The sequence below is a fragment of the Lissotriton vulgaris genome, chromosome 10 (assembly GCF_964263255.1).
Source record: "Lissotriton vulgaris chromosome 10, aLisVul1.2, whole genome shotgun sequence".
NCBI lineage: Eukaryota > Metazoa > Chordata > Amphibia > Caudata > Salamandridae > Lissotriton > Lissotriton vulgaris.
This window is the reverse complement of record NC_141698.1, coordinates 65,925,905-65,953,791: the sequence shown is the minus strand read 5'-3', so window position 1 is coordinate 65,953,791 and position 27,887 is coordinate 65,925,905. Positions and strand designations below refer to the sequence as shown.

The following is a 27,887-nucleotide window of genomic DNA, read 5'->3' as shown; positions in this document are numbered from 1 at the left end:
ATTTACTCGAGCAGTTTTTTTTAATTTATATGTAAAAAAACAGCAGCAATAAAATAGCATCTCTGTGTTTCCGTGCAAGACAAAATCAAAAGTTGTTGGTCAGTGTTAAAAAGATTGGGGTCTTTTCATTCTTTTGCGTATACCAAGACAATTGAACACATGCATAATCTATTATATGTGTTTCGATAATGTTACTGATTGTTGTGTTATTAATGCATTCTATAAGTTGGAGTCAACGTGTGTCAATGGCTTAGCTACTTAATAAATTTCGCTTAAATGAGCTAAAGAGATGGGACATATATGACATTCATTTTATAGATATATATACTTTTATTGTACTTTTTGGTATGTTTGTATTTTTTATGGTTTCAGTTTCACATCCTCTACCCCACTATCTGCCCATTGCATCACCCACTCTTCTCTGTTCCACTGAACTTTTTCTTTTTTTCTTCACTTACCTCTTCCATCACTACCCAGCTTATCTTTGATCTAGGTTATTTCCCAGTTACTCGCCGCCCTGCCACTCCTTTGCTCACCCGCCACTTCCTGTCCCATCTTTTTTCCGTTAATCCAACCGCTGCTGCTCCATATGCGGTGGGGATTGGCCACAGAACCTAGCCTGCAACCCTACTCCATGGTTTTCTGGACCTCTGAGTGGGTGTGTGAGTGGTTGTGTGGGTGTGTAAGTGGGTGGGCAAGTATGTGGTTGGTGGGTGTATAAGTGGATGTGTAAGTGGTCGTGTGGGTCTCTCTGTGGTATGTCAGTGGCTGTATGGGTGTGTAAGTGGGCGTGTCAGAGATTTTGCCCATGAGGGTGTGAATGGGTGTGTAAGTGGCTGTATGGGTCTGTGAGTGGGAGTGTAAGTGACTGTATGGGTGTGTACTTGGCTGTGTGACTGCTTGTGTGGGTGTGTGACTGGGTGTGTGAGTGCCTGTGTAGGTCTGCAACTGGGTGTGTGACTCATTCTCTGGGTCTGTGATTGGATGTATCAGTGACAGTATGGGTGTGTGAGTGGGTGTGTAAGTGGCTGTATGGATGTGTGACTAGGTGTGTGAGTGGTTGCATGGGCGTATGAGTGGGTGTGTCAGTGGTTTTTAGGGTCTCTGGGTGGATCTGTCAGTGGTTGTGTGGGTGTGTAAGTTGCCCGTAAGTGTGTAGAAAATGGGTGTTTGAGTAGATTTTTAAGTGGCTGGGTCTCTGAGTGGTGTGTGAGTGTCTGTATGGGTGTGTGCATGAGTGCGCTAGTAGGAATGTAAGTGGCTGTGTGGGTCTATGAGTGGTTGTGTGAGAGGCTGTATGGGTTTGTACGTGGCTGTGTAAGTGTGTTAGTGTCTGTGTGGGTCTGTGGGTGGGACTGTGAGTGTTTCTCTGGGTCTCTGAGTGGATCAGTGAATGACTGTATGGGTGTGTGAGTTTGGACCTGTGAGTGATTGTGTATGTGGGTCTATAAGAGTATGTGTTTTTATAATTGGGTTCTGGATCCTTGGATCTACTGCAGATTCACATGGGGGGTCGCACTGAGCACTGCTGTAAATCCGCGAATCCTCAATATGTTTTTTGTGCAATTTCTTGCCCATGAGGGGTCCCTCCCAGAAACCTTCAACAGTTCTATGGGATCAAGATACCTCTCTCATAACCCCTTATATCTTATTTCTACTTTATCCCCCCCTCCCGGGAACCACGTCCTGATTAATAAAATGGCTGCATATCTTTTCTCTCAGGATGCAACCAGCCTAATATGGCATTGCTGTTGTACAAGGATCCGTGAATCTGCATCTCTAGATATACATAAATCTTTTTTCTTTATTAACTCCAAAACTACTGAACAGATGTAAACCAAATTACAAGAAGCACTCTTTCTGGACCGAGATCCAGCTTTCTGCCAAATTTGATGTAATCCATTCAGCGGTTCGGGCTGTAGTCATCTCTAAAACCCCTATAAATCAGTCAAGGATTTATAAAGCACAGCAAATCACCCGTGAGGGTCTCAAGGCACTGGAGCTGCTGCCTACTAGGCGGTGATCTGCTCATTCGAATAGCCAGGTCTTGAGTCTTTTCCACAATTTCTGAAGTGATGAGGTGGTCCTGAGATACAGGGGCAGGTCGTTCTAGGTTTTGGCCACTGGGTGTGAGAAGGAGCACCCTCTGCTGTTGCTTCGGCGGACCCAGGTGGTGTCTGCGAGGGACAGGGTAGCTGATTGTAGGCGTCTGGTCGGTTGATGGAAGGCTATGCATTTGTTGATGTTTGCTGGTCTTTCGCTGTGCAGGGCTTTGTATGCGTGGGTCAACACCTTGAACTGGCATCTCTTCTCGATCAGGAGCCAGGTAGCTACTTGAGGTGGTGTGTGATATGGGTTTGTCTTGGGAGTTCGAGGATGAGTCTTGCCCCTGAGTTTTGTATTGTCTGTAATCTCCTCAGGAGGTATGCGGTGATCCCTACTGAGGCCTGCTTTCCTATTACTAAACATTTTTAATAATAAAACAGAAGGCCTGACATGTTCCTTCTTAATGCAGGTAAGCCAGTATCACCCCTCGGCGATGCCAAATAGCATTTTTTCACTTTCTCTGTAGCACGTTTTACTAATTACGAGCTACTTCTTGGTTTAGAAACGGAAGCGAGACCTTGCAAAGGTTTTGTCTCGCGGTCCCACAAAGCTGAGGTGGTCCAATGTCATAGGAACACGTGTTAATCACTACAACACTTGCAAAGTGGTAACTGTCTGTGATGCTGCAATCTATATTTCAATGTTAACACACTGTCTTATGTTGTAAGAACGCCCAATAATCAATAATAAGATGAAACAAAGGCAAAGGAACACTGCCATCGCATGCTGAGGTGCCAGGGCAGACAGGTCCTCCTTTTGAAATGGCTGCTCCACCCACCCGCTTGTCAATCACAGAAGCTTTTCCTTCCATCTCCTGCCTCACCTAGTTACTGCCTCGCTCGAGATGGACGGTCTGGCTTTATGATGCAAGTCTGTGGCTTGAAGAATATATTTAAGTGCCTTCTATCAATGAATGTTAATCAGTGCCTAATTTGTAAATGTATTAGTGCCAGGGTCCTTACCAGGAGGCCACTGCAGCTTGCACCACCCATCACCCATGTGATCTCTGCCAAAACAACTACTAACCACCTCTCTCGCCTGCAAGTGCGATTGTTCAGATTTTTCCAGGTCCCCATAGCTTAAGGAATGGCTGCGGAGGTAGGGAATAGTAATTTTTAATGTATAATGTATTCATAATTAAGCGTTTTTCTGCTCATCTCTAAATTAGATGAGCAGCCCCCCCATGTGGCAGACTGTCATAAGTGCGGTGAGGATAATTAAGTGCCAGTGCTGAGCACCGGAAAGCACTGGCTCAAATTAAGCACTGATCAGATCTGTCTGCCTGTTAGAACGCAGATTCATTACTGCCAGAAGAAGAGTAAAATAACAGGAGTTAATAGGAAAGAACAAAAATGTTAACTGATGTGGAGAAATGTATAACTGAGTAAAAAGGCTGGCCTCCCCTCAGCTATCTGATACACTGTCACCTAACTATCTGTTCTATGGCCTTTGATGAGTTTTTAAAGAAAGCATTAAAACAGACCTGGGATTGCTTGCTATCTTGTTTGCTTTGGATGCTCTGTTCTTTGTTGGCTAGCATGACCTTATTGCCCAAGAGAGAGGCCTCTCTGGAACACACTGTAGCCCAGACTACCTTCTTCTGTTTTGTGTCTCATGAAAAAACTGAATTTGACACTTGCTTGTCTTGTTCTGACTTTTGATAATATCTAATCTATCCTGGCTGCATGTGGACAGTGAGATAAGCTGAACTTGCACGGATGTTTTCCTTAGAGAAATGTCTTATCTTTTTTGCCAGCTGTACTCGCAACTTCAAAAACTTCCCTTTCCGAGTAGAATGTCACATTTAAAAAAAATCCCGCTATCTTACTTTTTAGTTTGTGCAAAAAGTTTTTGTCTGGATGTTCGGAGCATTCATGCCACCTTAGGTATTTGAGCCCAGACTAACCAATCAGCAGCCTTCATTTCGTTGATGTTGTCTCAGTGGAAAGGCCTGGTTTGCCCACCTGCTCTTTTGGGGTGTATTTTGTTGAACATTGGTTGGGGCTTTTTCTTCCTGATCTCCCTGTCACTCCCGCAGGTTCTTGGGCGCAGAAAAAGGAGAAGATGAAAAAACCTCTTCAGACACTGCTCTGTTTGTCAGGATTGTTTGCAACCACAAGCCAGCTCCGCATGGGGGTGGAGTCGCACAACCATCAGATTGCAGCCGACCGCCAACCCTACCTGTGTCGCGTGCAGGGATTTGGAACGCGGGCAAGAAAGTTCCTGCGACAGAAGTTGATGTGCATGCATTAGGTATGTCTCAGCCTAATGGCAGGGGAAGCACTTCCGGGGCAGCCCGAAAACAGCTGTTTCCAGTTCGGCTTGGGCCCACCGCTTGTTTCGTGACTAATCCAGCATGGTGGCCGGCAAGCCACTGAGAGTTTGACACCATAAGTCCTTCAACTGATGCCAGGTAGGTTTCCAGATCCCTTTGGACCCCACAACAAGATCTGTAGCCAATAAAATGCATCTGTGAGAGATGTTGCTGGCCTGTAATGTGTGTGCCTGAGAGCCCCAGGAGTCCTGTTGCCATGAAAGCCTTAGACTCCGGTGAGAGAGGGAGTATGTGAGTTAGCTCCATAGCTGCCAAGTTTCGCAGGTCCATGCATGACTGTTCAGGCCAGTACTGTTTATCTTTTTACAGTTGTGGGACTTGTAGTCCTATTTGACGCAGTATAGCACCAGGACTACATGCCCAAGAATTCTTAGAACAAAACTGCGTCTGGACTCGCTCGTCACTCATGGACCTGGTAAACCTGGCGGCCATGCTTACCTGCTCGAGACCTGCCGGTGGTGCAGCTGCCCAGCACCTATTGAAGCAGGCCGAGGTTGTGGGATCTTCCACTGTGGTGGCAGCGGTTGACACCTAGTTGAGGTTCAGCTGATATCACCTTGTGTGGGTGTAGGTGGGTTAATATAATCTCTCTACTCCCATAGGCTCAGTGGTTTATACTTGTTTGCACTCCTGCAGATTATAACTCACTATATTACTTGATATTTTCTTTTAAATTGGTGTTTCCTGTTGCATTGTATTGTATTGTAACATTTATATAGCGCATACTACCCTTTTGTGGGGTGCCGAAGTGCTTGCCTACATGAACAGCACCGTACACTTTAAAGGGTGTGTGGTTGAAAGGATGTCATCTGTATTTTGATCCTTTGTAGGAAGTGTTTCAATGTCGTGCGTGATGACCACCGAGGCAGGGCCGGACTGGCCGGACTGGCCGTAGTGGGCACCGGGCATTTCCCTGGTCGGCTGCCAGGATAGGGGCTGAGTTTGGGCCCTTGAGGGGCCATTTTTGTTACAGGACCGATTTTGCAGCATAGTTGCAATATTGGCCCCTGTAACAAGATCGTCCGAAACTGGCCCTGGCAAACAGCTCGGCCGCACCCCCAACACCCATGGGGCCGGCCAAGCACTTTGCCAGGGCCGGTTTGGTACCCAGTCCGGCCCTGCACCGAGGTGCGGTTATTATGTTATGGATGCAGTGCGTAGCAGTGTGTTGGTTGAAATGTGAGGGACAGACACTCAGTTTTCTGGTTTTTCAGTACACTGGTAGCTTTGAACAGGTCTGCAGGTTCCTTGATGGTGTTTCATGGTAGAGTCTGCTCAGCTGGTTACAGCACTGGGTTATCCAATATGAGATATAGTGCATAGGGTCTGTGCTGGCTTGGTTGGAGGGAGAGAGAGGTGGAGAGATCTGGTGGGATGAACATTTTTATTATCATCCATTATCTGAGTGCAAAGATGCTGTCAGATTATATAAATATGTGGTATCTGCAGTGGTTGACAATATTAAAGTCCTCCGAATTGTCCAGCAATGAGTGACTGATCGCTTCAGTTATCCCTTGCTTGTTCATTTGGTGATGTCTATTTTTTTTACTGTATAGTGGTGATGCTGGACAACTTGCATAGCAGATGTGTCTCATGTGAATTTAAGAGGCAGAAGTTATAATTTGTTGCTGACCGCTGCAAACTATGGTTTCATAATTATTGTGTTACAAAACTGTTACATATGCAAGTACATAAATATATAATGTTATGGCAAACCATGGATCAACCCTTATTAGATCACCTGTATTTAAAAGCAGATTGAGGTTGAGTTGTTTGCGCTTCTAGGTTTGTAAGCTGAGGATTGAGCTTGAGGGTGCCTCTGTTTACTGGTCTCTGTTGCCAGGGTGTGGGTGGTGCAGTTTTCTAGGAAATAGCCATGTTTTCATCTGCCTTCTGCAGTCTCGGTGCTCCTAGTTGCTTCGAATGCCGGCTGGTCATGGTAGTGAGAACCCCCTGCAGATAATGTTTAGAAAACAAACTCCAAAGATGCTCTGGGCTGAAATATGGCCCCTGGTAGATCTTTTCACCCCTCTTGGAGGCTCCTGGTACTTCCCCTGAGGCTAAATAGGGCAATTTGCAGGGCTGCCCCAGCTCTTACAAACTCAATGTCAGGGCCTAAAACTTGTTGTATGAAGATAGGGGTCACTGAGGGGTTACTTTATCTGGGTCAAATGGTGATGCAGAGGACAAATACATAAAAGCCCCAGCCTTTAATTATATTTGGTGACAATCTTAGAGCACAGTGTGTTCACCACAGACCCCAAAGGCTAAGAAGTCACAGCTTACCTTTTTAAATTTTTTATTTTATTTTACAGAGTTTTGTATAGCGTGAACTTGACCCGAATCGGGTATCAGAGCGCTTTACATAGCACCAGTTGCATTACATGAGGACACAGTCATTTTTGTCAGGCACGGGAAGATTAAGTGATTTGCCCAGAATCACAGGATGTTCCGCGTCATTGCTGAGATTTGAACCCAGTTCCCCAGATTCGAGGTCGACCGCCCTAGCCGTTAGGCCAACTTAGCTGGTGGATCTCTTGTGTGAATCTTGCCCTGTGGGCCACAGCACAGCACTCATTAGTGGAATCAGCACAGGCTGCAAGCTCCAATCACAGGCTAATTAAGACATCTCCAAGCTCTCTGATAAGACAAAACAATTTGTGTTAAAATGTGAATAAAAATATGCATGACACAATTGGTATCACCTGGTGCAGCGTAAGCACGGCATTGAACTGTAGGCAAACTATGCCTTTTTCTTTTATATAGTGCCAACTCCACCCAGGGCTTCAGAGCTCTAATGCCCGTATGTTGGTAACTTGCAAATGTTTGTCTTTGCCAAAAATTGCTCATAACTGTACCTGCTGTGAAGCGCTCTGATACCCTTGGGTCCAGCTAGCACTATACAAAACCTCCAAAATAAAAAAATAAAAATAATAACAAGCAAAGATGTCAAAGGGTCTTAATCGTGTATCATAAGTAAGAGCGAGGAAGAACAGAGTTGATGACAAAGATAACGAAAAGATGCAGCATGTCAGAGACGCTGATGAGTACATAGGGCGAAAACAGGAACAGGGGTGTGACCCTGGCATATCGACTTAGGAATCGGGTTGGCACTAAATATTGTGGACACAATTTTGAAAGGCAAAATATGGAAAGATTAGTGACTATAGATTTTCTACACCTAAATCCTCATATATATGTACATTAATGATATGTCTGTATTCAAGGTGTATAGATGTGGAGTTAAGAATAGTACATCTGTACTTCCTCTATATGGACTTACCTTTCGTCGATATTCCATAGTACAATCGAAAACAGGGTAACTAAGGGGTGAGGGATTAAATTTAAAACAAGAGTGACTTGAGGCACTAGGGTTATAGTAAGGATCCTGGTTTTCTGTTTTTACTGATTTATACAAATACATACAGGCAGACAAGCATATATTTTCGTGCCTGTACTTGAAAGACATGGCTATCGCTCTTTTGAGGGATTATCCATGCAGTGAGGCAGGTCTGTAAGCCAGTGGTGGCTAGCTTGAAAGAAATGGTGAGGCGTGAAGGAGCACAACTCACCATTCATTCGGGAGCTCCACCGGTGCAGCACTATCCACGCGCAAGAAAAGGAAGAACTCCCTTCCTGCTCGTGGAACGCAACTCAAACCAATCCTGGAGCTGATTTCATGCTGTTAAAGCAGCTCCAGGATTGGTTGGAGCAGGCTCACCCAATGCTGATTCTGAGGCTCAGGGGCCTGTGCTAGCAATCTCCAGGTCTTTACACAGTTTTTGGATTGCTCGGTCTACAGTGCGCATGTCGGGCTGGCCTTAGCAAGATGGCCGGCCAATCCGTCAGTTGCACTGTAGACCAGTGCGGTAATTCTGCATTTGCCGGATTCAGCCCCGCCCCCACCCTCACACTGCACACAGTACGAACCGCTACAATGGCAAATAAATAAAATGATATATACATGCCATTTTTTAAAATTTGTGTTTGCCTGCTGCGCTCGCAGCAGGAGGGGAGACACTCCTCCCTTCCTGAGGAGGAGCCGCCCCCTGCTGTCAGCCAACAGCAGTACAGACTAACAGGTGGGGAATGAAAAAGGAACCAGTTACAGCTGCATGTAGGCCCTTGTTTGGACTGCAATGCTTATAGCATGTACGCATTACCGACGGCTGCTAAGTGTGCTAGAATCTGTCAGGCATCCAAGTGTTAGTGGAATTACATTGGTTAAATAAATGTGTAAGTGTACTTATTGCAGCCGCATTCTTTTCACAAAAAAATACGTTGAAACAAAAACTAAATAAACAAAAAATGGTGAATAAATACTGAGGAAAATTTGCAAACAAACATAAATCCCCCACAAATCCGAGTCCGAGTTATGATCATTCGTTGGATGTCACAGACCAAATAGCTAGCAAATGGGAAGTTAATGGGAAAAAATAGCAAGAGAAACTGGATGGTAACTAGAACAAGGTATTTCACAAGGATTAGTTAAGTATTTGGGTATCATGTTAAGTTATCCGTGCAACTGTGAAGATGTTTTTTAAGGATGTGAAGAGAGCATTAATAAGACATGTTTGGAAACATCTGGGCAGTTCAGCCAGGTGAATGTTTTTAAACTCCACGAAGGCGGATGCAAGTGATATTTACAGTATGAACTATGAAGACACATCTGTAATATCACTAGATGAAGAAGCGAAGTAATAAAAATCAGGCCTACTGAATGCACACGAAATGGGTGAATCTAAGTATACAGGTGTTTGTGCAGGTAGAAAATCCTAGGTGTTAAAGACTCAAAAAGAAAACTGTAGCCTCCAGTCAATATGTCTTGTCCCAGAGGAGGCAGATAAAGGCACCCTTCACCCCTACTAACAATATCTGATGCCAGGAGGTGTGCCAATGGAAGCCTGGTGGGAAGTGAGGACAAGGTGGGCAGAGTGGCCTTGACACTGCACACTCTGTGTTGGGGTAGGAGTAGAGAGAGGTGGATACCTACTCTGCATGTGCGGTGTGCGTCAACGCATTGAGATACATTATCAGAGAGGGGGTGATCTGCTTTCATGGGGCTCTTCTGCTGTTCTGGCCTCATGACCATATTTACGCCTCTACGGCTGTGCCACCGCACCATCACCTTTTATTCATCCCCCTTATAATGCAAAGGTCATGGAAGCAACAAGATCACAGCCTTGGGAAAGATGGTGAATGAAGAGGTTGGACAAAGTGGAGAAGTGGGGAGGAGATGCATGGTAAGGGAGATGGTCAGAGAATCTCAAGGAATGAGGTCATGAGGAGAGAAGTTACACAGTTAGAGGAGTGGGTGCAAGAGAATCAAGGGGACGGGGAGTGTCAGAAGGATCAGAGCGGAAAGGACAGTTGGGCAAAGGGTATCTACTGTGTTTCCCTGCGGAGACCTAGGACACGTGTGCATGCTGCATATGTTTCAAAGACGCAGATTACGATTCCTCAGTTCTTGGATATCTCCATGTGGCATGGTAGATTCTGGCATGGCAGTGGCATGTCAAGAGTGCCTGCTGCACTGGGCACTATAGAAATGTTCTAACTTACATCTCAGGGCAGGGTGATTCTGAAAAGGCAAGGATGCCTCACAGAACAGGCAAATGTTTCATTCTGGGATGGCAAGATAGGTTATGACATGGCACATACCAGAGAAATAAAGGCCACAGCATTGCAATGCATAATGGGAGATGGAGAAACTGGCATTGTGGTAGCATCCGCAACCCGATGAAACACACTGCTCTCTTGATAGCCGAGTCTGCTTAACCTGCACCAGCGTCAGCCCCGACACACTGAATAGCCCAGTCAGACATTCTCAACCTCTTGGTAGAGAGCAGACCCCCTGGCACAGTCAGCAGCCCTTGCCTGTCTGTCTATCAGGAGAGGCTGCGCTGTGAGTAGTACATGACATATTTCAGCTACACCCCTTGCAGGCTGGCATGCTGAGCATTTTATTAGCAGCACAGACATGTTGATGGACTAGTAATTAGCTCACAACAAACTTTTGAAATAATGATCTTTGCACATAATTTAAAACTGGAGTTCTTTCACAGGGCAAAGGATGTGCATTTTTTCAGTGCTGCACCCTTTTGATAATGACCCAGCAAGTAAACGCTGTCTCCTCCTCCTGCTTCAACACCCTCCGCATGCTTCGCAAGATCTACAGATGGATCTCCACCAGAACCAGAAGGACGGTCACACAGGCCCTCATAAGCAGCAGACTGGACTACGGCAACGCTCTCTACGCAGGAACCTCAGCCAAACTCCAGAAACGACTACAATGCATACAGAACCCCTCTGCACGCCTCATCCTCCACATCCCCCGTCACAACCACATCACACCCCACCTGAAAGGTCTGCACTGGCTCCCCGTCAACAAGAGGATCACCTTCAGGCTGCTCACCCACGCACACAAGGCACTCCACAACACTGGACCAGCGTACCTCAACAAATTACTCACTTTCGACACCCCGACCCACCAGATTCGCTCCACTAACCTCGCCCTCGCCACCATCCCCCGCATCTGGAGAGCAACTGCCGGTGGCAGATCGTTCTTCAATCTCCCCGCAAAAACCTGGAACACCCTCCCCATCCGCCTATGACAGACCCAAGACCTGCTGGCCTTCAGGAGACTCCTCAAGACCTGGCTGTTTGAGCAGTAGAAGCACCCTCTGCACATCATGTCTGTATGTGACATTATCAAACCAGGCTTTGCTTTATCCTGTGCATAGGGCTTTTATCAATGGAGAAGTGCAACCTGTTAATACATTCCAGTTTTGTACTAGGTGCACAGTTTTCTAATTGCCTTTCTGCTATTGGGCTTTGAAGAACAAAGTGAACACTGCAGTATTTCATTTGCTTACTTCAGACTGGCCTGTAAGGCCACTGGCTTTCAAACTAAGACATATGAAAGACCATGATGTATAATGCTGCATGTCCTTATATACCTTCCCGAATTTTGGTGCAGCAAGGATTGTTGGTACACTGCCTCAGGTGAGGAGCAGGCAGGCTTGCACAACTCAATGATGAGGTCATGAGCAGTTTTGCAAAGATCTATGTATGTTTGTATGTATGTATGTATGTATGTATGTATGAGCTATCTGCATACCACAATTACTAGCCACAAAAAAGATGAATGGTGCGTATTGCGAAAGGCAAAGCGTGATGGGAGAGGAAGCTGGGTTCGGCATTGGGGATGGACTGTTACCACATCGCGATGTTGTGTTCTTTAAAGAAGTGTGTCTTCAGCTCTTTCCTAAGTTGGAGTGGTCCTGATGATGCAGAGATGAGGGCATATATGAGTTGGCCTGTTGTCTCCAGTCTGTTGTGTCCAGTGTGCCGACAGCCATTTGAGGTGCTTGGGATTCCGCGTCCAGCCCTGAAAACCTTCCAGGACCGGGCAAGGGAGCAAGGGTTAGCATTTTTCTTTGTGCAAATTCGGGGCCCATAAAGCGCTATCTGACGAGTTGGAATCGGCAAATGTTTCTAGGCATCAAATCAATACATTTAAATAGTGTGAAGCACATTAGGCTCCACAAGACGGACCGAGAGTGGTTAAGGTTTCAAACCATTAAGGTTCATTAATGGTTAAAAGGTTTACAAAATTCAAAATCGTAAAATTATTGTTAATCAATGCATGAATGCTTTTAGTAATTATGAAGTTCAAATCAATCAAAGTCAATAAAGTAGTCTCAAAAGAAAAGGTTAAGTAAATCAGTTCTCCCAGAAAGAGAGCAACCCACTCTGCTCTAGGCTGTCTCAAGAGGTTCTGGAAAAGGGCCTGAACTCTCGTCTACCTTGCATTAGCTTAAATCACACAATCCTAACATTTGCTGCACCCACATATAGTTCTCATAAAATGATCCCATCAGGTTACAGCTAGTAGATACGGTCTAAGGCTCATTAATTTCTTAGGCTCCTGCACAATGAACCTTCTCTACAGTGGCGTAGCTAGCCCTTTGGCTGCCTGTGGCAGTTCCTGCATTTGCCGCCCGCGGCGGCCATTTTGAAAAGCAAGGGGGAGGGAGGGGTGCTGGCGAGATTTCTCAGTTTGCCGCACCACGGCAGCCGCTTTGAAGAGAGCGGGGGGCTTGCTATTGCCACCCCGAGACGGGAGGTGAGAGTGGGGGGAGGCCTCCACCCCCAAAACTCATGCTGCCTGGGTTGGAGCACCCCCACCACTCCCCAACCTCTTGCTATGCCACTGCTTTGTCGCGTTCTAATCTAGGACCCCGATCAATACTGTGACCTTATGCCCCTATACGGATATAATCCATTCATACCCCTATAATGGCATAAACGATCAAGAGCGATATTTCAGAAACTCGACTCTAGCCTAACTCGATCAGAGCCACATTTCAGAATCTCTTCCTCTGCAGCTCATTAGAGCAGATGACACAGCAGAAGCCACTTTCTAAGATTCCTAGATTACACTCCGAGTTCTTCAACAAGATAAAACTCAGCAACCTGGGAAAACCCCGCTTGCTATGTTTTGATTAGTAATAGAACTCTAATGAGCACTGAGAGACGATCACTTCCTAGTGACATCTTTATTGACGTCTTATGTCCAAAAATTTACGTCAAACAAGGCACCTTTCAGGTATAAATATTACCAACGTTGCCTTAAGCAAACGCTGCCTCAACGACATCGATGATAGCGATGGTGTGGTGAATACAGGAGCAGAACAGCTGTCACCTGCAGAGCTCAGCAGATGCAAGCTGCCCACGGACACTGCCCCTCCTCCTCCTTGACGCGCTGAGAGAGACGCTGTCTTTTCTCCTGCCGAGAAAATCCAGCTCTGGCGTTTCCAGCCTACTCTTGCGAGTGACTGGGATATCGAGACCTGGAAGGAGATACAAGACCTCCAACATTCTATTCCAGAGGTATGGTGTTAACTAAACCCTTAGAGAGTATTCTTGAAGCAAACCTTGGCAAAACCAACTTAACTAAAACTGCTTCTTACTTACTCCCTCCCAAGTATTAGGCTTTGGTCAGGTACACTGGGGTAGGCGTAGTTAGAAGCACCAGTTGAGTACGTTAGCTAAATGTATATATGAATGTATATATTTTATTCATTTTAACCATTGTATGGCTAAGAAACCATATTAATGCTTTTACAGTATTATTTCGCAATCCTCATTTTACTGTACGCACTTTTTATAATAACTAGTCTTGCAATTGTGGCAATTCATTTCTCTTGCATGAGAAGAAAGACTGTTCAATAAATAATACCTTTTATTGAAAACGCCCGTCTCTCTATTCTCTGCATCTTGGTGAAAGTAATCTGCACAACTGACTGAGTAAAATAACTGTCTATTGTTTCACACGACTCTAGAGATTGACTCTTATTCTAAGGAGCAAAGTTGTCATGTTTATGCGGTTGTTGGAAAACTGAATCCCTTCTTGTCTGTACCAGGGAAGCTGATCACTTCCTATGCAGAGAAGAAAGTTTCCAGTGACCTCTGAGCTAGTTGGTAACAAACCCAATTAAGTTTAGCATAGTCAGTGGAGGCCTGGACGACCGCACTTCTACGTCTATACTACTGTTTATGTTATTCCAATGCGCAGGGCCTATTGGGAAAATAGGAACTACACTACAGCTTCTCTAACCGAACTTAGCTGTCTACAACATAACAAGATACACTGGACCAGCCTGTGCTCTGCAGGTGCACTGTAACAACCAATGAAAGCACTCTGCAGTTATCACAGAAAGGAAAACATTTAACATGAGAAAGAAAGCAAAGACACTGCCACATTTGTAAATGATGGGTTCAGCTTTTCCTAGAAATAAAAATACACCTGTGATATGAAACAAGATGGCAACCGGATATTAGCCTTTTACAAATGCAGGCCTGTGTTGGCTATGGTCAATCTGAAGGTGTGACAAAAACATATTTTTGCTTTTATCCAGTGTTTTTTTTTTTAGATTGATGAGGGCTGCACACCTTCCCTCAACAATCATTATTTGCAAACAATATGACAAAACAAAACAAGCATTGACAAAGCAAAAATGGTTGGCAGCAAACCCCCGACCTATTAGCTGTGTCATTACTGGTTTTATGGTGAGCTTACAGTGCCAGAGTCCAGGGCTGGGGTACTTATAATTCCTTCAGTGGTGATTTAGTGCCTCTTTCCAGTGTCTCCCAATGATTAATGGCGTGTCTCTTTCAGGACATGCCCCTGAGTCTCCCAGTTCGTCATTTATTTAGGTAAAATGGCTTTTTGTGCTGTGCTTGCTCTTTCAGAAGTTTATATTTTATGCCACTTAACGACCTAGGTGCCTCCTAAGCCATGCTCCATTTGAGAATGAAGTCCTTTTAGAGGCGGCAGCAGCTGGCTTTCACAGCTATGAAGTGTGTACACAACAAGGGGACTCTCGTCCCCTGCAAATAGCGTCAGGTGAGTCTCAGGCGCCAACTCGGTCCACACTCCCTGCAGTCCAACCCTTTCAGCCATGTGCAATAAAAAAATTGGAAGGGGGCCCATCATTTCCATGCCAGTCCTGAGAGCCCATCTCCTGCCAGAGGCAAAAGTCTTTGTGTTCCTGTTCCAATCCCATCCTGTATTAAGGTAAATAACTCTGTGCCAATCCCTTAAACCCGTCTGGACCCTAAGGATGAACACTCTGTTCCTATCCCAGTCCAAGTACTCAAGGTGAAAGGTTCCTTTTTCTCACGTCAATCACACAAGACCTTTCTGTGCCAGAGAAGATGGGCGCCCTGTTCCTACGCCAATTCTCTGAGTACATTGTGTCCTACAGATGAACGACTCCATGTACCTATGTCATCGCCTGAGACCTTGCAGGACCAGAGATGATGAGTCCTCTCTTCCTATGCCAATCCCTTGTGTCCATCCAGTGCTGAAGGTGAAAGGTACCTTGTCCCTGTGTCAATCACCTGAGCCATTACAGGAACAGATATGGTGAGCCATCTGTTCCCTTTGCTAGTCCATCCAGTGCTCGAGGTGAAAGGTTCCTTTTCCCTGTGTCAATCAAATGAGCCCTTACAGGACCAGAGATGATGAGTCCTCTGTCCCTTGTGCCCACCCAATGCTCAAGGTAAAAAGGTTCATTGTTCCCAGGCCTTCCCCCTGTGCCCATCCAGTCCCAGAGGTGGGAATCGCCTGCCCTGGCTGTGCCATCACTTATATCACCCGTGCCCACATCTAAACAGGTCTGCATTCCAGTTCATTTTATATCGATGTTTGGAAACTTGCTTCTTTTTGTCCTTTAATACCCTTGCAAAGAATTGTGCTCCTGGGGAATTGGAACTCGAGACACAATATTCATGCAGCTGCGACTCACAGCTGTTTGGCATACTCAAAACTCTTTAACACCCGGCCGGTTGATACGGATTCATGACTTAAGCAAACAGGATCAATTGTAGTTTTTGTGCGGCCACTTTTAGTAAAATGATGGGTAAGAAGCCCTCCTCCTTTGTGCTACTCCCTTTCCAAAGCTTGGAGCTCCGCGAAGCTCTTCTTGGCGTGCACTAAGCACTAGCTGAATACTCTCTTGAATAGGTAATTCTATAAAAGGGTTGTATATGTCTCTGAGGCAATCCTGCTTGGCAATATAACTAAAAAATCTTCCACATTCAGCACAGACATTCTTTAACATGCAGAAACAGGTTGTGACCTAGTATTTTTCATAGTTAAAAATGAGTTTTTTTTAACAAAGTAAGTAGATTATACATTAATTCTAAATATCACCATTTAAAAATGGATTTACCCCATTTCAACAGTGGTTACAAATCCCATACAAGAGAAAAAAAGGCTCCAAAGACCTTGTTTCGAGCGAGAGCTCTGGCATTCCGTCAGGATTAAACATAACTCAAGTGTGATATTATGACCTGTCTCACATTACCACAGCTTTCTCTGTATGCATTTTATTAGAAAGCTGAAGGAATTGAACTGGGACGCTGTTTAATTCCCATTTGAATGCTCGAGTATTTTTCAGCAGCTAAACAGATTATATACCGAAAGGATGCATTTATCTAAATTGAAAAAATGATGAACTGGTTTATTTCTTTGTAACTGTCAGCAGCATGCCTTTCAGGTATATATATAAAAAAAGAAGTGAAATGGGAGCTCGAAGCTGAGGCGCCTTGTTGAACTTTAATGTATATTTATGATTACTACAAGTGATACATAAATATTTTTTCAAAAAAGAATAAGTGGGGGGAAAACAAAATGGCCGCCGGATGCAGGACGTGGGCTGGGGCCCTCATGGCTGGCGGGTTCCATAATCCCAGCGATTGTAATGCGCTCGTGCATCTGATCATTGCTCCCTGAGGAGGCCATAGAGTGGGATGAAGGCGAGCGCGGTCCGCGATTTCCCGCCACTCCTCATTGGATAACAATGCATGTCGCTCGCCTTTCCCTATGATGGATTTTCGAGCTCAGATTAAACCCGGCACATGACCTGCCGGGTCACAGCATTAACTTTCAATACAAGTGGAGTCCAATGAATAGCAGGTGTTTTGATCCCTACCTTTAACATTAATCGTCCGAACACGACAGATCTTGATTCCTGCAACCTCTACTTGGTGCAGCAGGGAAGAATGACCAGCCAGCAAATTAGGTCATCAATAACCTCCCACACAGTCCATTGAAGGGCACTAAAAATCTGGGCTCCATAATGAAGTGCTGAACACCTACAGACCGCAGTATGGAGTCGGTTCTAAATATACCTTGGATTAGGTGCATTCCTCTCTCCAGAGGTGTCCCCTCTAGTACTTGTTGTAGCATTGCTGACCTTTCCACAGATAATGCTTGACCTTTCTCCATTGATGGATCACCTCAAGGAGATACAAGATTCTCAAACACATAAAAGGTGAAGGGAGGATGCTTGAACTAAGTCTAACCATGCCCAATTGCTCGGGGCAGCATCTAACCCATCGTTCTTCTACCCACCATGCCACCTCAGATCAGACCCTTCTGCAAAGCAGCCTGAGGACTGCTCATGCGCGTGCGTGCGTGCGTGCTTGCATGCACAATCCTCCGGAGTTCTGCAGCGTAGGAATTTTGTACCACTGAGGAAGAGGAGACAGGAGGAGGACATCCTGGGCACGGAGTACGCCAGTTCCAGGTAAGCCATAAAACAGGTTGCAGTCTGGCGGTCAGGAACCCTCCAGGGCTGATGCCTGTATGCATAGTTAGGGGGGAGCAGAATTCTACAAAGTTTTTAGGCAACTCTGTGGAATTCCGCGTAGTGCCAATTTCGCCCACCATTGATACACACACAAATCTGTGAAGAGTTCTTGTCATAAATAGACACATCCGCTATGATTCCAAGATTGCAGTCATGAGCATCTAAGTAAATCCCAAAAAGATCTTACGGATAGTTTCATGATTGGTATTTGGACAAAATGTCAAGTTCAAAATATTGAGTCATACAAATATCGAGTTTTTAGTATTGTGACACATAAATATCATAATGCAGAAATATTGTTTCCAAGAATATAGATTTGTTTTGAAGGTAATACCATTGTCAAAAATATATGTGTTGTTAATATCGGTTACAAAAATATAGTTGTAAAAAATATCAGTTTTAAATTATCTGTATGTATTTTAGTTTATATTTCAATTGTACATGTTATAAATCGTTTGTATAATTGTTATTAATGTTTTTAAATATAGTTTGTAATGTTTAGGTATTTTAAATTAAATTTAATTATTAATTTTAATTTATAGTGTCATAGTGGGTTATGAGCTTTGTAGGGATACAGGGTGTGAAATTAATAATAATTAAGAATTATTTTTAATCAATATTAATTATTTAATAGATAAATAATTGTGTAAATTGTGTACATAATATATTTTAAGTTATATTTTAGGTGCAGATTGTCAGGTTTCTAGGGGTAATGGGTGGGAAGTTAATTAAGTACAATTAATTTAAAAAAATGTATTATTATTAAATGTTTAGTTGCTAATTATGTAAATTGTGTAGTTATATTTTTCAAGATGTATTTTAGGCGTGGGTTGTTGGGTTTGTAGGGGTAAAGGGTGGGAAGTTAACTAACTATAATTAACAATTCATAATTAATTTATTATTAATTGTTTAATTAATAATTAATTGCATAAATTGTGCAATTATTATATTTTTCAAGTTATATTTTAGGTGCAGGTTGTTGCGTTTGTAGGGGTATAGGGTGCAAAGTTAATTAAATCATTTCTTGATATGATAGAGGTTTAATATGTCAGGAAATAGGGTGAAAAGTTAGGTAATAATGAATTACTAATCAATGATTAATTTTTATTAAAATATTTAATTAGGAATACTTTTGTAAATAATTAAATTTTTTATGTTATATATTAGGTGTGTTTTGGTGTGTTTGTAGGAGAATAAGGTGGGAAGTTATTGAAATAATAATACATTACAAAATATTTGTTCATTAAGAAATAATTGTTTAATTTATTACTTAATTTGTTATTTGTTTTATACTTTTTTATTTCAATTACATTTGAATTGGTGCCTGATATGTTTGTGGGAATATAGTGTGGCATTTTAATTAAATTAATAATATTTGTTTTAATTGATAATAATTATTAAACATTGTAATAATTGTCATTTGTTTATTTTATGTTTAATTTAGACATATAATTGGTATATAAAGAAGTTTATATTTTTGGTTAATTAATAGAGATGTTAAAATATTTCATTTGAAGTGAACTACCCTCACTCTACTGTTACACAGACTGGGTGAAGAATAGTACATTTTAGCCCTCAGAGTCCAATGCTTTCCTACTGTTGCACAGACTGGAGTGGGAATAGTAAATTTTACCCCTCCGGTGTCCAACCCTTTCCCTACAGTTGCACAGACTGGAGTGCGAATAGTAAATTTTATCACGTCAGAGTCTACAGTTTACATCTGAAATCAGCAAAGATACAGTTACATTTTTAGATGTACAGATCCTAGTGTTGAACAACAACTTGTCAACTACGCTATTTAGGAAACTGACGAGTCTAGCACACATCCACCCCAACTTATTAAAAGTATCCCCTACGGGGAAATGTTGCGCATTAGACGAATATGCAGCAACGAGGAAGATAGCAATGACAAGCAAGCAGAAAGCCGGGCTAGGTTTCTAGCTAGGGGATATAAAACAGAGATAGTGGATGCCGCCAAAGCGAAGTCTAAATTACAGGCACAAGGTGATTTATTGCAATACAGAAAGCAAAATAGCTATGAAGACACGGTCCAACAATCCAGTGGCGAGACACTTTAAAATCTGTCACAATAGCAATCCAAACTCAAATATTATGTTATAGAGGCCGTACCTCCGCAGAAAAGAGGTGGAGACAGGGAATCCAAACTAAGACGTTTAGAAACTACCTTCATTTTACAATTTGATTCCAAACAACCTGGGGGCCAGAACGCCAATGAAGATCTGTATACATTTTATGAGTATCCATGATCATTGATTTCAGTTAGATATAAACAATTAGAGACATATATAATATAAAATGGAACTCAGGCCAGATGTAATGAATTGATATTTCCTCTTGAAATGATTTGAATATATTAATTGGGAGATTTTATTAGGACGTTTATAATATTTGCAACAGTATTTTATATATTTATATGTATATACGATTTTTATAGTTGAATTTTAGATGTCATATTTATATGGATAGTATATTTTTTACTTGCTATTAAGTAATTATGATTTTTTGGGGGATCAACTATGAAGTGTCTAAAATATATATACATTTGTGATAAATGTAGAGTCCTAAGCACGGCTGCACCTTAAGTTTCACTTTTGCACTTTAGTATCTGCCATTGGATGGGTCTATAAGTATTTTACAGGAATATCTCAACCAAAGCAGATAGAGACAATATGACCACATCAGTATTTACTACCAGTGGTTGAGTCAGTAATTTAATGCTGGAACCTGATATTTATTTTTCATTTAAATTTAGCTTTTCACATATTTAACAGGTTTTGGGAAGGCACTTTTTATCATTTTAGCTTCACAATGGGATTTAGAATGTTTTTAGGATAATTTTAAGGCATTTTACACCATTATTAACATAATGAATGTATGTATATATTTGTTATGAAAGTTATCCTATAATGATTATCCTATAATGATTTGTGGTGGCCACTTTACATCCAAATAATACTCCCCCTTTGTTATAATTATATAACAAAATATAAGGGGATAACAATGTACCATTTATGTGCATATTAAGTGGAAAGCCTCTATTAAAAAAAAAAATTAATATGTTGTTTATGTCCATTGTGATGTCATTTTCACTTGCACTTTAAAAAGCAGGGTTAATGTCTAGGATGTGTCATGTGATCAAGGGCAAGGGCGGGATCGCCCGAAACGCATCATGACAGACTGGCAATAAACTAATAACATTGTACGATATACGGGTCCACGCTCGTTTTTTCCTGGAGGTGAAGCGGGAGCTCTTAACGAGTTGGAGCATATATATATATATATATATATATATATATATATATATATATATATATATATATATATATAGATATATAGATATATAGATATATAGATATATAGATATATATATATAGTTATGTATATTTAAATATGTATATATAGATATAATTTATAGTAATTTTCATATTGTTTTGTTAATTAAAACCATAACAATTTTAGAATAAAATAAACAGAATTAAACAGGTTTCAATTAAATAGACATAATTAACAACACGTTAAACATTTGCGAATTCGCGATCCGCAAAATTCGCGAATTTGTGCGAATTTGCAGATTTTTTTTATTTTTGCGTGTTCGCGGGCGCTTGGCGTGTTCGCGGGGCGCTTTGCGTGTTTGCAGGGTTTTTTTTTGTGCGAGACCGCGATGCGCCCTCTGGTTCATCACTGCCACCCTCTCGTTTTTTGTGCCCTTCTGCCCTCTGCCCCACTCGTTTTTGTGTCGTTCTGCCCTCTGCCCCACTCGTTGTTGTGCTCTTCTGCCCTCTGCCCCACTCGTTGTTGTGTCCTTCTGCCCTCTGCCCCACTCGTTGCTGTGCCCTTCTGCCCTCTGCCCCACTCTGTGACCTTCTGCCCTCTGCCCCACTCCTGTTTTATTTTAGAATGGCGCCAGTAAGCTGCCAGCGCCATTCTAAAATAGTTACTAAGTTAGCTTCATCAGGAAGCACTAATAGATAAAATAAAGCAGGTGCTCGGTGTTATATATATATATATATATATATATATATATATATATATATATATATATATATATGGATTAGAAAAAGCAGGACATGGGTGAAATTGTGAAAAGCAGAAAAGTTCTATTGGGGTTTTACAAAAAAGAGGTATGGGATAGAAGAAAGTAAAAGAGGTAGGAAAGGATTAGAGAAAGGGTGGGACCGGAGGAAGCAGAAGAGAAAGAATAGCATTAGAGAAAGTAGAAGGGGAAAGAAGGTTGAGGGAAGCAACAGGAGTATAGTAGGGATAGAGAATTAGAGAGCGCAGAAGGGAATAAGTATGATTGAAGAAAGCAGAGTAATTCTGGGATAACAGCAAGCAGGAGAAATAGAATGAGATATTAAAAATCATAAGATAAATGGCAGCATAGGATAACAAGGTAGATATAGGGTAGGTGTAAACAAAGAAGCAAAAGAAGGGCATTGAAAAAAAAGGTGAAAGTTGGTAATATTGCAGAAAGTACCAAATGGTTCGGATAATGAGTTACAAATGATACAGGAAAAGAGTGGGATTAGAGAAAGCAAAAAGGAATTTGTCAATTAGAGAAAGCAGAAGGAAAAGGGTGGCATTAAAGAGACCAAAAAGGAGAGGGTTAAAGTTGAATACACAAAACAAAAGGGTGGGACTAATGAAAGTAGAAAGAAATTGGAAGGATTAAGGAAATTAGAAGAGACAGGATGTGATTAGGATTTATAAAAGAAGAAGAGAAATTGTAGGCTTGGAGAAGAAGGGAAAATGTGTCATTATCGTACAAAAAAGGAAATAAGGGATTAGACAAAGGAGATGGCTGTATGCAGGAGTACTGAAGGCATACTGGGATTAGAGAATTAGCGGAAACAAAAGGGAAACAGAGTGATTACAGAAAGGAGAGTGGAAAGGGAGAGATTAGAGAAAGCAGAAAGGCAGGATTACAGAAAGAAGAAGGAAAGGGGAGGGATTAGAGAAAGTAGAATGAAAATTATGGGAATAAAGAGACCAGGATGAAAAGCGGTGCGACTAACAAAAGAAAAAAAAATAGGGTGAAGTTTATGGATGTAGAAGAGGAAATTGCTTAGCTGTGGAAATAAAGTGGTCCCACGCAGTGATTTACCCGTGACCTACCCTCCAGGCCAGCAGATGACGGTAGGTCACGGACACATCAGGGACATAGTTACTACTCCAACAGAATCAGAACTGTATTGTCCTGTACTGTAGCAGGTACAGTTGACACATTTTGATTGGGCACCTTCACTATATTCACCTCTGCTCCCTATCAGATGTAGGGTAAGCATTAGCTACCTAGTCCTGAAGAAACGCCTAAAATCCAGTTGGGCCATAAGGCACGAAACATGTTGATCCTACGTCACTTATCTTGAAGCAGTCTAGGTTCATTGGCTCCTGTGACAACTCCTGGGTTTTTAATCCTGTCACGGGGACCACCTTATTAAAGCAGTCTTCAGTACCCCCTCGACAATTTTAAATCATCCAGCACACCACCCTACTCTTACATCCTCACTTGCACTCATCATTACAGCTTAAAAAACAGAAGATCTCCGATAAAGAGCCCCCTCAAGGGTCCAGTAGGGCATTGCAGCGCCAGTCCAACGAGGAGCAGCCCGGTGATGAAGCATGACACCCATCCGGGTGTGTGAGGGCAATTACTTCTGATCACTTGGATGCCCAGATCCAGTCGATCAGCTTCCCAGTCCCGACCGACGGCTTCTTATCTTTTCTTCCTTTTTCTGTCTCTCCTGGAGGAACATCATCCTTCTTCTGAGTAACTATGATATTTTAGGACCGTGGGTGCTGGCCCTTATAATCAGCTCCTAGTCCCTCCCTTGATTTACTAAAGTAATAAAAGGTAATGTGAGTTTAAGGAAAGCTGAGGTTGGTGCCAGGTTTGTGTCTGGGCCCATTAATAATTTTACTGTCTGTGCCCTCCAGCCGTCCCTGCTTCCCTGTACTTGGCAGACACCTGCAACTGTACCGCTCCCTGATGCCTCGTCTAATTCTGCTTTTCATTTGTTCACAGCTCTGCTGCTGCTGTACGACGTCACTAATAAATCATCGTTTGACAACATCAAAGTAAGTTAGCGCTACAGATAAAGGAAAAATAATGAAATGTGGAGAACGGAATATTAATATTGTGGATGTCCGTTCTTGTATTGCCTTCGCTTTGAAAATGTAATTTTGTTTGGCCATAATTTAGACTTTCTGATTTACGTAGACATTCTCCTCTCTCACACAACAACTGATGTCCCTGGTAATGTCTATCTATCTATCTATCCAGGGCCGGAATGGGAACCAAAACCGGCCGTGGCAAAGTGCTCGGCCAGCCCCCCTCCCCACTCGAGGGGGGTGGGGGGGGGGGTGGAGGTGCCGCCGAGTGCTTTGCTAGGGCCGGTTTTCGGCCGATTTTGTTGCAGGGCCGATTTTGCAGCTATGCGTAGCAGTTCTTTGCGGAGTTTCGGATCTGACGGTAAACAAAACGACCTTCGATTAAGTGCGGCGTCCCGGCGAACCAGCCCCTTGGGCGTCTTAGTCATCACGCGTGCACCGGGTACCTGACACGGACCGGCTGCTCTTATAAGAAACACAAGACAGAACCTTGACTCGACCTAATCTTGATCCCACACGCAGCGCTGTCTTCAGCTGATGAGTAAACTTAAACTGTGGGCTTTTTTCACCATGCACAGCTTATGGTGAGATTGACTCCCCTGGCGAGTGACCTGTGATTCACCACAGTCCATCGCTGTTTCGCATCGCGAGCCAACCCGGCCACGATTCCATGGATTGCCCCACACTCTCCCCCCCACCTTCCTAGTCCTGATGAAGACCCCACTTAAGGACTGAATCGAGCCTACTTACAGGGGTTGAAACGTCGACGGTGTTTCCCACTCAACTTCCGGCACTTGCCCTCTACAGTCTAGCACTGACTTGTTGTCCGTTGAAAGTTTTGCTGTGATAATTACCCATCATCGTATGCCTTTATAAATTATTTGGCTTTTGTTTGTATAACTGTTTTGATCCTGCCTATACTGTGTGTACTCATCACCCACAACTGCGTCTATTCATTCCCCACTAACCCTTCCCTCGAGCACTCCCTCTCACTCCTCCTTCTTTCCCATTGGGGCACAATTTTGTGACAACTGTATGAATTTCTTTTGAAGTACTCGTTAATGTATTGTGAACTAATGACAATACATATTTCTAAAAGTGAAGAATGCCTTTTTAGTCTTTCTTTCTAAAATAGTTTGAATTACAAACTGTTGGTTGTTTGTGTAACAAAACCTTTCTTTCAGACGGGGACCCCCCTTTACATGTACTACCTTACCGCCCAGGTCCCCGTGACTGCTTGGGTTAAACCCTTCTTCTTGTAATGCTGCAAAAAACGGCCCGTAACAAAATCGGCCCCAGGGGCTCAAAACCGGCCCCACCCTTGCGGCGCACCGGGGGATTGCCCTGGTGCCCGCTATGGCCAGTCCGGGCCTGTATCTATCTATCTATCTATATATATATATATATATATATATATATATATATATATATATATATATATATATATATATATATATACACATATATACACACATATACACACATATGCACACACCCCAACACACCTCTCCCTCTACAGACCTCTGTGAAACTATACATCAATATCTATGTTAGCCACTGTCCCCAGGGATGTCTGCCCTTGAATTAGCACAACTGTCCCTGTGGAACCCGACACTGACCACTCATAATCTATGCATCAGTCATTTAGTTACCTAGTGTTGAGGTGATGTCTGTTCCTGGAATAGCACACATGTCCCTGTGTGAAAGTACACCCACCTCTGTTAATCTGTGCATCTGTCACTTGTTGCCTGATGTCCCCAGTGATGTCTGCTCTGGGATTAGCACATCGGCCCGTGTAACGGCAGGCAGACCTCTGTTAATCTATGCATCCGTCACTTGTTACCGGATGTCCCCGGAGGTGTCTGCTCTGGGATTAGCACACATGCTCAGGTGTACCCGTCTGCAGTGTTGTAACACAGGTCCCCGCAGCCCCCGCAGAGCGGGGGGGGGCAAGCTCCAGGGGCCCCCCTCAGCACAATATTCTGGCTGGAGAGTTCCTGATTGAATCCGGAGGGTGGACCTCCACGTACCTTGCAGGGGGCCCCCTCAAGTTTCATTACGCCAGTCTACCTCCGCAGACCCTGTGCTTAGTATGAGCCGATGGTTGACGGTGGGGGCCACGGGCACTCATTTTTCGGGATCACCAGCACTTATTTTTCCTCATCAGACATTTTCCAATTGCAAGAGAGGGAAACACCCACTAACATTAAAGAAGAAGGAAGAGAAAGACCTAAAACCCCTCAGGAAAGGAGAAAGCAGGAACCTGAAAAAGTGAGATAAAGGGGAAGAGAGTGTCTAGTGGTTGATTGAAGGAGGCATGAGGTGGTTTCCAAGCTGCACAGACTTGGTGTTCATCACGCTGACATTTAATAGCGCCGACAGCGGGCTTCTGAGCAGCTCTTTGGGGACCGGCACTTGACAAATGAATCACTGCACAGACCTTTGATAATCTTTGCATATGCTCTGCAGTTGTGCTGTCTGTACATAGTGTGCCATTGTACAGGACAGAGTGTTTTATTTGGTATTTTATAGAGAGCCAACATATAGCCCAGCAGCCTCTTCACAACCCCAGACCCACCTTTTTTGCACCTGTTGAGCTAGAGTTCTTAAACAGAGTCTAAACCCTGTTTATGGCATACATTCCAATCACTTTTACAGGCTAGCTGGGTCCTGTTCTTCCACAAGGTGAAAGGCTAGTCCCTTTTCCATGTCTGTGCCCATTATTTGTTCAAACAGGATGTCCTACATTCAGTGGCGTAGCAAGGGGGCGCGGTCTGCCCCAGGCGGCACGAGTTTTGGGTGTGGCGGCCTCGCCCCCGCTTTCAACTGCAGCCATTGCAGGCGGCAAACAGAAAACGCCAGCACCCTTACTGCTCTTACATGGCCGCCGCGGAGCGGCAAACGCAGGGACTGCGACGGGCGGCCATAGGTCTAGCTACGCCACTGCCTTCATTCTTTATGTGTACTCTGCACTGAGGGTCTCCGTGCACAGGACAGACATGCTGAGGACTGAGTGATTTTGTGACTGCCATCATAAGTATTGTGCATTGTGCTGGGTGGATGTCTTATATTCTCCTCTATATATATTCTGTTTCTGTGACCTTTGTGAATGGTACAAGACAACTGTGCAATATTATCTCTTTATTCTCACTCAATGTAATAGCAGAAAAGTACTACATTTGTTCAGTGTTTGTGGTACTCACTTATTTGTTTACAGCAGTATGCATCCCTTAGAATCTACCACATGGCAGTGCTCTTTGTATTTTTTTATGCGGAGTTCATTAGTGGAGCATTAGCTTTTTAATGCACCTTGAAAACATTATAAAACTAGGACTTTTATTCTATAGCTTAAAGTTACAAGCGACTGGTGCCAGCCGCAGTAGACTTGCGTCTAGTGATGGGGCCATGGGCCCTTGCACATATTTTTTTAAATAAATAAATCACTGCATGTTCTGTGTTCTTTGTGTACACTGTGCAGTGACGTTCTGGGTGCATGTAAAAGAGGGCATGTGCTGTACTTCCTAAGGGAACATAAGCAACCAGAAATAAGTTTCAGGCTTGTTAGGCCTCATCAGCAAGGTACAGCGTGAGTCCTATGAACAACAAGCTACGGGACTGGAATACGGCCCAGCAAAGTTACCAGTGGGTGAGAGTGATCCCAGCATTCCACCCATCACTTTTTTTTTTCTCACTGAGATGTCCTACGTGGGTTTCATAGGACCAGTTAAACCCCCAAATGCATCAAAGTTATGTTTTGCGAGTCCTTAATAGCGAATTTTAAGGAATCGCTATTAAAGACTCGCAAAACGGGATGCATGTAGGAATCGCAATATTATTTGCGATTTCTACTGATTCCTTATTTGCGATTCGCTATTTGCGAATCGCAAATAAGGAATGGCTTTCCCATACATTCCTATGGGCCTAAAGGCCCATAGGAATGAATGGGGAGTCATTCCTTATTTGCGATTAGCAATTAGCGATTCGCAAATGTGCCGCAATTTCAAGGGTGCCAGGGTGTCCAAAGGACACCCTATTGCACCCCTGAAATGGTAATGTTCACTGGTGTTGCGCACACACATGTCCCAAGGACATGTGTGTGTGTAACATACAACTTAGAAAAATGCACTAAAGTGCATATTTCTAAGTTTTTG

At 43.3% G+C, this 27,887-nt stretch overlaps 1 protein-coding gene across 1 annotated transcript in view; it reads left to right on the top strand.

Moving 5' to 3' along the window:
* Positions 1-27,887, top strand: part of RAB26 (RAB26, member RAS oncogene family) — a 760,792-nt gene that overhangs the window by 468,936 nt on the left and 263,969 nt on the right. The window contains exon 5 of the mRNA XM_086940491.1: positions 23,651-23,703. Coding sequence (XP_086796617.1) covers positions 23,651-23,703 — 53 coding nt within the window. The remainder of the gene's footprint in view (positions 1-23,650; positions 23,704-27,887) is intronic.